The 14387-nt window shown below is 41.3% G+C and overlaps 1 protein-coding gene across 1 annotated transcript in view; it reads left to right on the forward strand.

Annotated features, from left to right (window-relative positions):
- LOC126247987 (protein dispatched) overlaps positions 1-14387 on the forward strand; it is a 148787-nt gene that overhangs the window by 64997 nt on the left and 69403 nt on the right. Inside the window, exon 6 of the mRNA XM_049948570.1 lies at positions 5977-6197. Coding sequence (XP_049804527.1) covers positions 5977-6197 — 221 coding nt within the window. The remainder of the gene's footprint in view (positions 1-5976; positions 6198-14387) is intronic.

The raw sequence follows: 14387 nt of genomic DNA on the forward strand, positions 1-14387 counted from the left end.
TGTATACGTGGAAGAGATCTGGAGACACTGGAAGGTTTCAGATAAGTTATATAATGCTAAGACAGAGATTTAGGAACCAGGTTTTAAATTGTAAGACATTTCCAGGGGCAAATGTGGACCCTGACCACAATCTATTGGTTATGAAGTGTAGATTAAAACTGAAGAAACTGCAAAAAGGTGGGAATTTAAGGAGATGGGACCTGGATAAACTGAAAGGACCAGAGGTTGTAGAGAGTTTGAGAGAGAGCATTAGGGAACGATTGACAAGAATGGGGGAAAGATATACAGTAGAGGAAGAATGGGTAGCTTTGAGAGATGAAATAATGAAGGCATCAGAGGATCAAGTAGGTAAAAAGATGAGGGCTAGTACAAATCCTTGGGTAACAGAAGACATACTGAATTTAATTGATGAAAGGAGAAAATACAAAAAATGCAGTAAATGAAGGAGAGACAAAGGAATACAAACATCTCAAAGATGAGATTGACAGGAAGTGCAAAATGGCTAAGCAGGGGTGGCTAGACGACAAATGTAAGGATGTAGAAGCATATATCACTAGGGGTAAGATAGATACTGCGTATAGGAAAATTAAAGAGACCTTTGGAGGAAATAGAACCACTTGTATGAATATCAAGAGCTCAAATGGAAACCCAGTTCTAAGCAAAGAAGGGAAAGCAGAAAGGCGGAAGGACTATATGGAAGGTCTATACAAGGGCGATGTACGTGCGGGCAATATTATGGAAACGTAAGAGGATGTAGATTAAGATGAAATAGGAGATATGAAACGGCGTGAAGAGTTTGACAGAGCACTGAAAGACCTAAGTCAAACCAAGGCCCCGGGAGTAGAAAGCATCCCATTAGAACTACTGATAGCCTTGGGAGCCAACCATGATAAAACTCTACCATCTGGTGCGCAAGGTGTATGAGACAGGCGAAATACCCCCAGACTTCAAGAAGAATATAAGAATTCCAATCCCAAAGAAAGCAGGTGCTGACAGGTGTGGAAGTTACTGAACTATAAATTTAATGAGTCGTGGTTGCAAAATAGAGACAAATTCTTTATAGACGAAAGGAAAAACTAGTAGGAGCTGACCTCGGGGAAGATCAGTTTCGATACTGTAGAAATTTTGGAACACACAAGGCTATACTGACCCTATAACTTATCTTAGAAGATAAGATTAAGGAAAGGCAAACCTACGTTTCTAGCATTTGTAGACTTAGAGAAAGCTTTTGGCAATGTTGACTGGAATACTCTCTTTCAAATTCTGATGGTGGCAGTGGTGAAATACAAGGAGTGAAGGGCTATTTACAATTTGTACAGAAACCAGACAGCATTTACAAGAGTTGAGGGGCATGAAAGGGAAGCAGTGGCCGGGGAGGGAGTGAGACAGGGTTGTAGCCTATCCCTGATGTTATTCAATCTGTATATTGAGCAAACAGTGAAGGAAACAAAAGAAAAATTTGGAGTAGGAAGTAAAATCCATGGGGAAGAAATAAAGAATTTTAGGTTTGCCGATGACATTGTAATTGTGTCAGAGACAGCGAGGCATCTGGAAGAACAGTTGAACAGAATGGGCAGTGTGTTGAAAGGAGGATGTAAGATGAACATGAAGAAAAACAAAATGAGGATAATGGAATGTAATCACATTAAATCAGGTGATGCTGAGGGAATTGAATTGGAAAATGGGACACTTAAGGTGGAGGATGAGTTTCACTATTTGGGGAGCAGGATAACTGCTGATGGTTGAAGTAGAGAGTATATAAAATGTAGACCGGCAATGGCAAGGAAGGCATTTCTGCAGAAGAGAAATTTGTTAACGTCAAGTATAGATTTAAGTGTAGGGAAGTGTTTTATGAACGTATTTGTATGGAGTGTTGCCACGTATGAAAGTGAAACATGGACAATAAATAGTTTAGACAAGAAGAGATTAGAAGCTCTGGAAATGTGGTGCTACAGACGAATGTTGAAGATTAGATGGGTAGATCATGTAACTGAAGAGGAGGTTGGCTTCTGTCTCGGGTTCTTCGGCCGACGTTCATCTAGTGATTTTTCTGACGTTTCGCCAGCACGAGTGGCTGGCATTGTCAAAGCCACTCGTGCTGGCGAAAAGTCAGAAAAATCACTAGATGAATGTCGGCCGAAGAACCCGAGACAGAAGCCAATAGGCAGTTTGTCAACAAGTGGCCACGAAAGCCTCAACAATTTTGAAGAGGAGGTACTGAATAGAATTGGGGTGAAGAGGAATTTGTGGCACAACTTGACTAGAAGAAGGGATCAGTTGGTAGGACATATTCTGAGGCATCAAGGTATCACCAATTTAGTATTGTAGGGAAGTGTGGAGGGTAAAAATCATAGAGGGAGACCAAGGGATGAATACACTAAGCAGATTCAGAAGGATGTAGGTTGCAGTTGTTACTCAGAGATGAAGAAGCTTACATAGAATAGAGTAGCGTGGAGAGATGCATCAAACCAGTCTCTGGACTGAAGACCATAGCAACAACAACAACAACAACAACAACAACAACAGCAGCAACAACAACAGATCATGAGTGAATCCATTGCTGCATTTCACTGACAAGACAGCCAACTTTGAATCTTGGAATGACTTGCAGAAGTTCCCATATGACACCTTGCCTCTAGGCAGTGTTATATGCAGCTGCCAAATGGATGGATAAGATTGATGACTTTTGTTAGATTAGATTCGATTAGATTCGATTCATTTTTGTTCCATAGACCCAAAAATTGAGTGGATTCTCATGTGTGTGGAACAAGTCAGAAAGTATAACATAAAAAATATAAAACTTTTGAATATAATACTCACTACCCTGATCATTTGTCAGGAGATTGTCAAAATATGTGAATACATTACAGTAAATTGGAACTGCTAATATTTACAGAATTAATACACTGTCAGAATGGAACATAGTTATCGACTTGTAATAAATTTATCATACACAAAATATCTACCGTTGATTGTTGTGACCAAGTGCTATCAAAACTAAAGTCTAACAGACATTTTTACTTGAGCTGGTTAACAGTCCCTGTTAAGATATTTATCTATAGAGTAAGAGTTGCCTATCAAAAATTCTTTCAAACTCTGTTTAAACAGTGCTTTATCTGAAACCAAATTTTTAATGGTTGCTGACAATTTGTTGAAGATGTATGTTCCTGAATATTGGACCCCTTTTTTGGACCAAGTTAAGTGATTTTAGGTCTTTATTTCGATTGTTCTTATTCCTAACATTGAAGCTACTTAGGGAGCTATTGGTTGGAAATAGAGACATATTACTTGCAACAAATTTCATTAAGGAATAAAGATACTGAGAAGCAGGGGTTAGTATACAAAGTTCCTTGAACAGGTTTCTACATGATGTTCTTCAATCTACATCACAAATGAATCTTATTACATGCTGTTGTATGCTAGAAACTTTCACACAGTTTGACGAGTTACCCCAGAATATGATCCCATATGACATAATAAAATGAGAGTAAGCAAAGTGTGCAAGTTTTTCTATATTTGTATCTCCTACATCTGACAACATTCTTATTGGAAATACAGACTTGTTTAGGCACTTCAGCAGTTCTGTGGTATGCCCTTCCCAACTGAATTTATTATTGATTTGTAATCCCAGAAATTTAACTCTGACCACATTTTCGACCTGTATGTCTTCGTACGTTATACAGTTGCCGTAAGGAAATCTCTTACAGGTTCTGAACTGTATATAGTGGGTCTTTCCAAAGTTTAATGACAGTGAATTAGCTTTAAACCGTTTATTAATCTCAGTGAAAATTTGATTAGTAGCCATTCGTAAATCTGTACATCATTTGCTTTTTATTGCAATTTTTGTATCACCTACAAACAACACAAACTAAGCATCTGGCAATGTAACAGATAAGAGGTCATTAATATATGCAGGAAAAAGCAGCGGACCCAAGATGTAACCTTGAGGAACACCACATGTAATAAATTTCCAGTCAGATGAAGACTGATTGCTTACTGCACACCCTTTGTTTCGTGTTAGGTAAGACTCGAACCATTTTGCAGCACTACCAGTGACACCATAATATTCTAATTTACTTAAGAGAATGCTGTGATTAACACAGTCAGAGGCTTTTGACAGGTGAAAGAAAATGACAGTAGCCTCTAATTTGTTATCTAATGAATTAAGTACATTCTCATTCTAAAAGTAAGTAGCCTTCTCTGTATTGGAACCCTAAAGGAACCGAAACTGTGACTTTGACAATATGTTATTGCAGTATGTCCTGGATTTTGCATTGTTTTATTATTTGCAGTCAGATGCTCAAGAGGATGCTTGAACACAACCTTTTCAAATATTTTTGAAAAAACCGGCAAGAGTGAAATTGGTTGGTAGTTTGATTCTGGAAGGCAAATTATATGAGGGTTGTTAGGTAGAGGACTTGATTTGTGCAGCTGCTGTTAGGTATAAATCCTGTTTGACCAACTGCTATATCTTCAAAGACTTTTTGCAGCCAGCCACTTTTTCACATTATTGCCATAGTGCAAAAGGAATGCTGCATGAACACCATCAAAGCTTGTGGTTTTCCCTGATTTCATGTCTTTTATGGCAGTCATTACTTCTGCAGTGCTGAATGCTAGAGAATATTCAGTTTCAGCTTTGCAAGCTGTTTTGAGTGCCTTTAATTTCTTCGTAGCTGCAATAGTAAGCGATCAGACCTGAGCGGTTTGCAAGTAATGTAACACTAACCAAAGGAGTTGCTGGGTGCAATCCAAGGTTCTGCTGCTACACTACTTCATGTTTTTACTAAACTCCATGGTTATTTCTCACAATGCAGATGCACAAAAATTTACACAAAAACTTGGGATAAGTTGGTATAAACTAATGAACAGAGCAAAATACACAGATAGAATTCAATTCACAGAAGCATGTGAGACAAAAACTATACTAAATCATATGCAACAAATGAAAACCGCTGCAGTTGCTGCTAGCACATTCACTGGGCTCTGCAGCTGCAACTACAGATGAACTTTTGGGTTGAAGACATCTTTACATAAGAATTTCACTGTACAGGGCTTAATAATGAATAAATCTAGGGAAGGTTTTTATCAAGCCCTACAAGTAAGAACCATATTGACTTTATCCTTGATTTGATTTAGTAAAATCTTGGCAGACCCAAATCAAGGTTGCTAGGTCAGGTAAGCAAGTCTGAATCTTTTTCACATACAACCAATGCCACTGTTCAGTGTATGATGCGTGGTATCAAAGTACCATTGTTACTTGCTCTTTTTCTGTGTTTGATTGAAATGTAGATTGAAGAATAAATGACTCTCTTTTTGTCACTCTAAGCATCCTATTTTTTAATGCCTTGTTCATATAATCTGTATTTGGTGGAGACCCAACAGTTGTTTCACAGTGTGTCTGAAATCTTTAAATAGAGCCAACAGTATTTCATGAGGAGAATATTAGTTTTCCTTCAGTGGTTCTATTTTAAGCTCTGTGAGTACCTTTATTAACACTTTTGTGTGAAAGATGCCAGCTGGTTAAAAATCTGACAGAAAGTTTCTGGATTTCTGTGACCTTTTTGTTTGTGTCAACAGAATGAGGATCTCAAACAGACAAGCAATGCTCCATAATAGTTCTTATGACAGTCTTATGCTACACTTTTACAGATTTTTTCCAGCAAATTAAAGAATGCCATGTTTAGACTCTGCATCAACAGATTTTGAATGGATATTTCACTTTATATTGTTTCACAGTGGTATCCCTTAATATTTAAGCAATGATTATGTGTTACCTTACCACACAGTAACGTCATACCAAGGAAGAGCAAAACATACATACATGTTCAGAATAAATTATTAGCTTTAGTTTGAATTTAAAATTAATTTTATATGTGTTACAAATTTCTGGAAATATTTTAGAAGGACTTCACTCATTACTATTGTAAAATTTTCATATCTTTATTACACAATTGCACAATGTTCTGTCTATTACAGATATTGAATTTTCACGGGTTGTACTCAGCTCATTGGGTGAGAGTGGCTTGTTTAACTGGGAATCGATTCTATCTATGTGCCGAATTGAGAAGCGACTTACTGAAGGCGAAGAGTTTGAAAAACTATGTGAAAAAGTTTCAGATGAAAAATGTTGCCCTGCATGGTCCCTAGGAAATTATATAGCTCTTCTCCACAATAAATCTTCATGCTTCAATATTACGGTAAGTATAAATGTTTTGAATTTTTTAACTTGTATGATTCAATTACTGGCTGTACAGTAAGATGGTAAGAAAAACCAGCCATCTTATTTTCTGTTATATGCCAGACCAAATAACACTAGCAGAAAATTTATTTGTCATTATACCTTAATGTGTTCATTACTTTAATATTAAAAGTGACCATTCTTCTAATCTCTTAATAGATTCCTGTATATTTGTCATATTAGGTATGCTGACTACAGACAAAGAGAGCCCAGTCAAGCTGAAGGGTTGTGTGTGTGTGTGTGTGTGTGTGTGTGTGTGTGTGTGTGTCACTGTTGTAGTTTCGAGGAATAACATTGTTCTGAAGCTTAACTAAAATTTTAATTTTTTTTTTTTTATGTACCTGTCATCCGCTCAACATCTCGAATGTGTCGAGTGCTTAACTCCTTTCATATTTGGGTTGTCCGAGTTACATGATTCACCCTGTTACCATGTGCACAATACAAAAAATTACTAGCACCTTTGCATGCTGTCATTTGCTGTAGATTTTGATTCAGTAGTTTGAGCCATTAGTAAACTATTGGGGATTGCAAGTTAAGTTGTTCATCTTATCATCCTATGCATAAACTGCTCAAAAATGTTCTACACCACCCCCGTGACTTGCATAGTGTGTGTTTTTCTAATTGGAAATGTATTTCTTAATACTCTTTTGACTACAGGCAGTTGCTACATGCAGCCATCTGTATAAAGGAGGTAAAAGCACACCTGCATTCACAGTGCAGTCAGTAGAGCACGCCATGCTCCTCATTACAACAGGACAGTGCAGTTGCGTGCACTATTCAGTTTGTCTACATGCCTCAAAGAGTCATTTCAAGGATTGACCTTGCACATGTTGTCACTTTATGGCAAGAAGGGTTGTCGGTGTGGGAAATTGCCCACCGAATTAGCTTGCACTAAAGCACTTTCTTTTGAACATTAAACTGCTATCGTGAAATACAAAACATTGAAGATACGTGTCATATTGGTGCCAGTGGTCCAAGACACCAGGTGATGACTGCTACCTGCAGTTCATCTACATCTACATTGTTACTCTGCAATTCACACTTAAGTGCCTGGCAGAGGGTTCATCAAACCATTTTCATACTACTTCTCTACCATTCCACTCTCGAATGGCGTGTGGGAAAAAGGAACACCTAAATCTTTCCGTTCAAGCTCTGGTGTCTCTTATTTTATTATGATGATCATTTCTCCCTACGTAGGTGGGTGTCAACAAAATATTTTTGCATTCAGAAGAGAAAGTTGGTGATCAAAATTTCGTAAATAGATCTCACCGCAAAGAAAACCACCTTTGTTTCAGTGACTGCCACCCCAACTCACGTACCATATGAGTGACACTCTCACTCTTATTGCGCGATAACATGTAACGGGCCGCCCTTCTTTGCACTTTTTCGATGCCCTCAGTAAATCCTGCCTGGAAGGATCCCACACTGCGCAGCAATATTCCAGCAGAGGACAGACAAGTGTAATGAAGGCTGACTCTTCAGTGTGTTTGTCACATCTTCTAAGTGTTCTGCCAATAAAGTGCAGTCTTTGTTTCACCTTCCCCACAATATTATCTATGTGGTCTTTCCAATTTAAGTTGCTTGTAATTGTAATTCCTAGGTATTTAGTCGAATTGACAGCCCTTAAATTTGTGTGATTTATCGTATACCCAAAATTTATTGGATTTCTTTTAGTACCCATGTGGATGACCTCACACTTTTCTTTGTTTAGTGCCAATCGCCACTTTTCGCACCATACAGAAATTCTCTCTAGATCTTTTTGTAATTGGAATTGATCATCTGATGATTTTACTAGACGGTAAATTACAGCGTCATCTGCAAACAGTCTAAGGGGGCTGCTCAGATTATCACCTAGATCATTTATGTAAATCAGGAACAGCAGAGGGCCTATGACACTACATTGTGGAACGCCAGATATCACTTGTGTTCTACTCGATGATTTACTGTCTATCACTACGAACTGTGACCTCTCTGAGAGGTAATCACGAATCCAGTCACACAACTGAGACGATACTCCGTATGCACACAATTTGATTAATAGTCGCTTGTGAGGAACGGTATCAAAAGCCTTCTGGAAATCTAGGCATATGGAATTGATCTGAGATACCTTGTCAACAGCACTCATTACTTCATGGGAATAAAGAGCTAGCTGCGTTGCACAAGAATGATATTTTCTGATACTGTGTTGGTTATGTATCAATAAGTCATTTTCATCAAGGTGATTCATAATGTCAGAGTACAGTATATGCTTCAAAATCCTACTGCAAATTGAGGTCAGTGATATGGGTCTGCAATTCAATGGGTTACTCCTATTTCCTTTCTTGTATATTGGTGTGACCTGTGCTACTTTCCAGTCTTTAGGAACAGACCTTTCGTGAAGTGAGTGGTTGTATATTCTCGCAGAAGAAGCTGAGCAGCACTGTGGTGTAGTGGTTATGATACTGAACTGTTGCATGGAGGGTCACGAGTTCAAAACTCACCTGGACTGTACAATTTTAATTTCTATATTCGGTTCCAGTATATTCCAGAAGTATCCACAAATGTCAAGAATCATTGTACTGGAATGTTCTGTAGCTGTATATATACTGTATGTGTTCTGGCCGGAGGCAGTTCACTCCGCACTCTTGTATGTGCAAGTTCTGAATAAATATTCGTTTAGTGAAGTTAGTGTTCGTCATACATCTAATTACACCGTCTGCTATGTGACAATATGATTCCTAAGAAAGGCACTATTGTGTCTGCGTACTCTGAAAGGAACCTGATTGGTATACCATCTGGACCGAAAGAGTTGCCATTCTTAAGTGATTTGAGTTGTTTCACAACACCTAAGATATCTGCTTTTATGTCACTCATCCTAACAGCTGTTATGGTTTCGAATTCTGGAATATTTACTTTGTTTTCTGTCATGAAGGAAATACCCAAAACTGTATTTAGTAAGTCCGCTTTAGTGGTACCATCATCGGTAACATTTCCATCGCTATCGCGCAGTGACGATATTGACTGTTTTATGTCACTGGTGTACTTTACGTATGACCAGAATCTCTTAGTGTTTTCTACCATATTTTGAGACAATGTTTCATTGTGGAAACTATTAAAAGCATTTCGCACTGACGTCCGCACTAAATTACGAGCTTCCATGAAACTTAGCCAGTCTTGGGAATTTTGTGTTCTTCTGAATTTGGCATGCTTTTTTCATTGCTTCTGCAACAGTGTTCTGACGTGTTTTGTGTACCATGGTGGATAAGTCCCGTCTCTTATTAACTTATGCGGTATGAATCTATCTATTGCTGCCGATACTGTGTCTTTGAATTTGAGCCATATCTGGTCTACATTTACATAATTGGCTTGGAAAGAATGGAGACTCTCTCTTAGGAAGGCATCAAGCGAATTTTTATCTGCTGCTATAATAGATATATTTTGCGCTAATTTTTAGTGGTTTTTGTTGATATGGTTTTGAGCCTCGCTTAAATGACCCTGTGTTCACTAACCTCTGTATCCGTTGTGACGCTCTCTATTAGATCAGGATTATTTGTGGCTAAGAGGTGAAGTGTGTTTTCACAACCATTTACAATTCGTGTGGGCTCATAAACTAATTGTTCAAAGTAATTCTCAGAGAAAGCATTTAGTACAATTTCGGAAGATGTCTTCTGTCTGCCACCGGCTTTGAACATGTGTTTCTGCCAACAAATCGAGGGTTGATAAAGGGCTGATGTGTTCCATGAAGACAATGCAACGGAGCTGTGTACTGGTGTTGACTCTGGACAGTAAGATACTGTCTCCCCATCATAAGTTAGGCTTCTAGGCATCCATTATGAACAAAAGGGAAAAAACCTGCAGTTCAATGGTGTGTGAAGAAAGTGGGAATGGAAATTGGATCAGTATGTTTGGCTGTCTTCACTGATGATCGATGTAGGAGAATGATTGCTGTAGGAGAATGTGGGGGCAGTGAGGAACCATTGCGTGTCTCAAGGCTACCATTGGGTTTAGCAGGGATGTCAGTCAATCATGTACTATGTACGGATTTGAGAAGCCTCTCCTTGCTGATGAAATTAATGTGAAGGCTATGCAGTATTGCGACAAAATCCTCAAACCAGTTGTCTAACTCCTTAGTCAACATTTTGGTGACAAGTTCGGCTTTAGAGAAGACAATAATGGATGACCACGTCACTCACACCTCAGCGACACCTTCCTTCAGAGGTGGAGCAGGGGTAGAGGGGAAGGAGAAGGGACAGTTTCATGGAGGGGGAGTGGGGACTTGGGGACAAGCAGTAGTCAACTGAGTGGCACGTCCTGTGGTATCTGCAAACAGGAATTCAATTAAGCACTCTTAGGACCAATTGAAACTTACAGTAAGTTCTTGCAGGAACCCTCCTTACATTGAGGCAAAGAGTGAGACAGGCTCGAGCATCAGCGTACTGTCCACCTCATGGACAGGATGCCACTGGCAATCCAAACATGTTACAATACTTAGGGTGGAGCAACATGGCAATGAATGTTAGCCAGTAGTATATTTTAATTTTACACATGTACACATTCAAACAGGGAGTCTATGTTTCAGTTATTGTTTGTTTTTATTTCACAGTAAAGTTATTTTTTAGGGTTCTGTACCTTACTCAGCAAAAACAGAAACCTTATAGGATCACTTTGTTGTCGGTATGTCTGTCCACCAGTTAAAAACCTTTTTCCTCACGAATGGGTGATGTATCAAGTTCAAATTTATGTCACTTATTAAGATCTATGGCAGTAAAAAACATTGAAGCATCTGAGTCAATGCACCCCCCATGAACCATGGACCTTGCTGTTGGTGAGGAGGCTTGGATGCCTCAGCGATACAGATAGCTGTATCGTAGTGCAACCATAGTGGAGGACTATCAGTTGAGAGGCCCCTCAGGGGGCTCACCGCTCTTTGGTGAGTACGTGCTTGGGGACCACGGGGCCCCAGCCCTTGCAGCACCGCTTCTCTTTCAGTGCTGCTTGTCTCTTCTTCTGTCCTTTTCCCCTCTCTTGGGGAGATGACTCGTGCCTCCATGGGCTCTTGAATCTCATTTGTGTTGGTTTACTTGTAGGTCTCTTCTCTCTTGCACTGCTCTTTCCCTATACTGTTCTTTCCCTGTATCGCTCTTTCCCTGTATCGCCCTTTCCCTGTATCGCTCTTTCCCTGCACTGCTCTTTCCCTGCACTGCTCTTTCCCTGCACTGCTCTTTCCCTGCACTGCTCTTTCCCAGTCCCTTCATTCCCTTGTTCTGCTCTCCTTTTCCTCCACTGCGGCATTTGAGGCCATCCTTCCTTTCTTTCTTATCTTTTCTTCTCCTCCCTGTTTGTGCCTGACGGCCACCCACGCGTTTGACACGTAGCAGGAGACTGGGTAATGGGTAATTCCCATCCCCGGGTTGGGATGTAGGGCCCGCATGTACCCCCTGGTAGCAGCCAGGCCAAGGGAGGGGTGATTGCCTGAGCTGTTACCTTCCTCCTCTGCCAATTGGTCCCTCCGTCTGTCGTTCGGGAGGTGTGACCTAAGGTGTGGACAATCACCTTTGGAGGGCCCCTGCTGGAAGGACCGCTCCATCAGAGACGCTGGCAATTGTGGTGTCACCGCCAGACACCACACTTGCTAGGTGGTAGCTTTTAAATCGGCCGCGGTCTGGTAGGATACGTCGGACCCGCGTGTCGCCACTGTCAGTGATAGCAGACCGAGCGCCACCACACGGCAGGTCTAGAGAGACATACCAGCACTCGCCCCAGTTGTACAGCCGACTTTGCCTGCGATGGATTACTGACAAATACGCTCTCATTTGCCGAGACGATAGTTAGCATAGCCTTCAGCTACATTTGCTACGACCTAGCAAGGCGCCGTATTCAATTGATAATTAATATTATGAAGTATGTACCGTAACGAGAGATGTTCTACAAATGTGGATTAAAGTTAAGTATTCCAGAAGCTACGTACTTTTCTTTATAGCATTCATTACGTATCCTGTTTCAGACCTCACGCCAGCCTGCGTGAGTTTAAGCGCGTGCCTTTCGGCTTCCTCTCATTGTGTCTAGGCTGTCTTGTCTAGACACAACAGCAATCATGGGGGACCTCTTCCCAACGACTGATTTTCATTCTCTTTCTCCGAGTGTTTCCCATAAACGAAAGTGGAATGAGGCTCCTGCCTCAATGTCTCTTCCTGTTGTGTCTCAATATCCAGTAGTCTCACGTTTAGACAAAAACCAGACTTTTGCTTCTGTAAACCCCTTTGTTATACAGAAAGACGTGGATGGCATCGCCAGCCCTGCGAAGTCATGCTCTCGTCTCCACAATGGAATGCAGCTTTTGGAAATTGATAGTGCTTCCAGGCCCAGGAATTACTCAAGGCCCAAACCCTCCACGAATATCCTATAAAAGTTGAGGCTCATAGGACACTTAACTCGTCCCGCAGTGTTATCTAAACCCGGCTGTTGGATGGCTTGACATAGGACGAAATAACTAATTATCTATCGGATCAGAGCGTTACTGCTGTTCTTAGAGTTATGAAGAAGGAAGATGCTGATTTGGTGCCCACTCGCACATTATTCCTGACTTCAGATTGGTTAACGCTTCCTACCAAGATCAAGGCAGGCTATGAAGTCATCTCTGTGCACCCATACATTCCCAATCCATTGAGGTGTTACAACTGCCACCAGTTCAATCATACCAGCACATCATGTAAAAACACGGCCAAATGTGTCACTTGTAACAGGGATGCACACGGGGCGCCTGTCCACCTCCTTCCCCCCGCTGCATTAATTGTCATGGAGTACATGCTGCTTCTTCTTGTTCTTGTCCCGTCTATCAAGACAAGCGGGTTGTTCAGGAGATAAGGGTAAAGGAGAAGGTACCTTTTCCTGTTGCCCGGAAACTGTTGGCAAGCCGTAAACCGAATGTCCCTTCGTCTGGAAGCTACAGCACCGTGTTAACCTCTTCCCGTCCCACAAAAAATGTGGCTACGCAAACTTGTGACTTACAGTTCAGTTCAATGGTGGCAAAGTCGCCTCGTGTTCAAGCTGATATTGCTTCTCCCGCTACCCGGTCAGTATATTCTGCTACCCGTTCTTCGCCCTCACTGGCGAAGATGGTTGCAACGCAGCCAGCGAACCATCAATTCAAAAAGGATTATTCCCGGGAAGATTTGTTTGTGTACCTCAAGTTCGCAGCCGTCTGGCTCTTCTGCCAATCGTCAAAAGCCAAAACAATCATCCAAAGGCAAACAGTCTTCCCCCTCTCCGACTCGCCGGCCCTCTTCGACTCGTTGGTCCTTTTCAACTGACCGACACCGGGGAAGCTCCGTTGATCCCACTGAGTTGATAGATGAAGATCCTCCACCTGTGGATTCCTGTGGCCGTCCTCCCTTGACAGCTCGTCCTAAATTTTATGGCCCTTTTACAATGGAATATCTGTGGCCTTCGGTCTAATAGGGTGGATCTCCAGCTGCTCCTGCAATTGTAATGTCCGCTCGTCGTCTGTCTCCAAGAAACCAAGCTTCGTCCTCAAGACCATTTTGCTCTCCCTCATTTTACTTTGCTCCAGATGGACCTTCTACTTAGGGTGGGGATTCCTGCTCATGGTGGGGTCATGCTGCTTCTACGAGATGATGTTTGTCATCGTCCTATCCCCTTGCACACACACCTGCAAGCAGTTGTTTTCCATCCCGAATTAACCTTTTCCCTCTGCACAATTTATATCCCTTTGTCTTCTGCTGTCACTAAGGCAGACCTGATGCACCTTGTTGCTCAGCTTCCTCCACCCTTTCTGCTCCTCGGTGACACCAATGCCCATCATCCTCTTTGGGGCTTGCCTGTTGCCTGCCCGAGAGGTTATCTTTTGGTGGATCTTCTTAACCATCTTAATCGTGTGTGTTTCAACACCAGCGAAGCCACATTTCTCTCTGATTCCATGCACGCTTATTCTCACTTAGACCTCTCGATCTGCTCTGCCCAGCTCGCTCGACATCTCGAGTGGTGTGCTCTTTCCGATACTTACTCAAGTGACCACTTCACTTGTGTGACTCGCCTGTACAGTCATACCCCACCACAGCGGCCCGCTCATTGGAAATTCTCTCTCGCTGACTGGAGGCTATATTCCTCCTTGGCAATCTTTGACGAACTTTCCCAGCTGTAATGATCAGAT

This window comes from Schistocerca nitens, chromosome 3 (assembly GCF_023898315.1).
Source record: "Schistocerca nitens isolate TAMUIC-IGC-003100 chromosome 3, iqSchNite1.1, whole genome shotgun sequence".
Lineage (NCBI taxonomy): Eukaryota > Metazoa > Arthropoda > Insecta > Orthoptera > Acrididae > Schistocerca > Schistocerca nitens.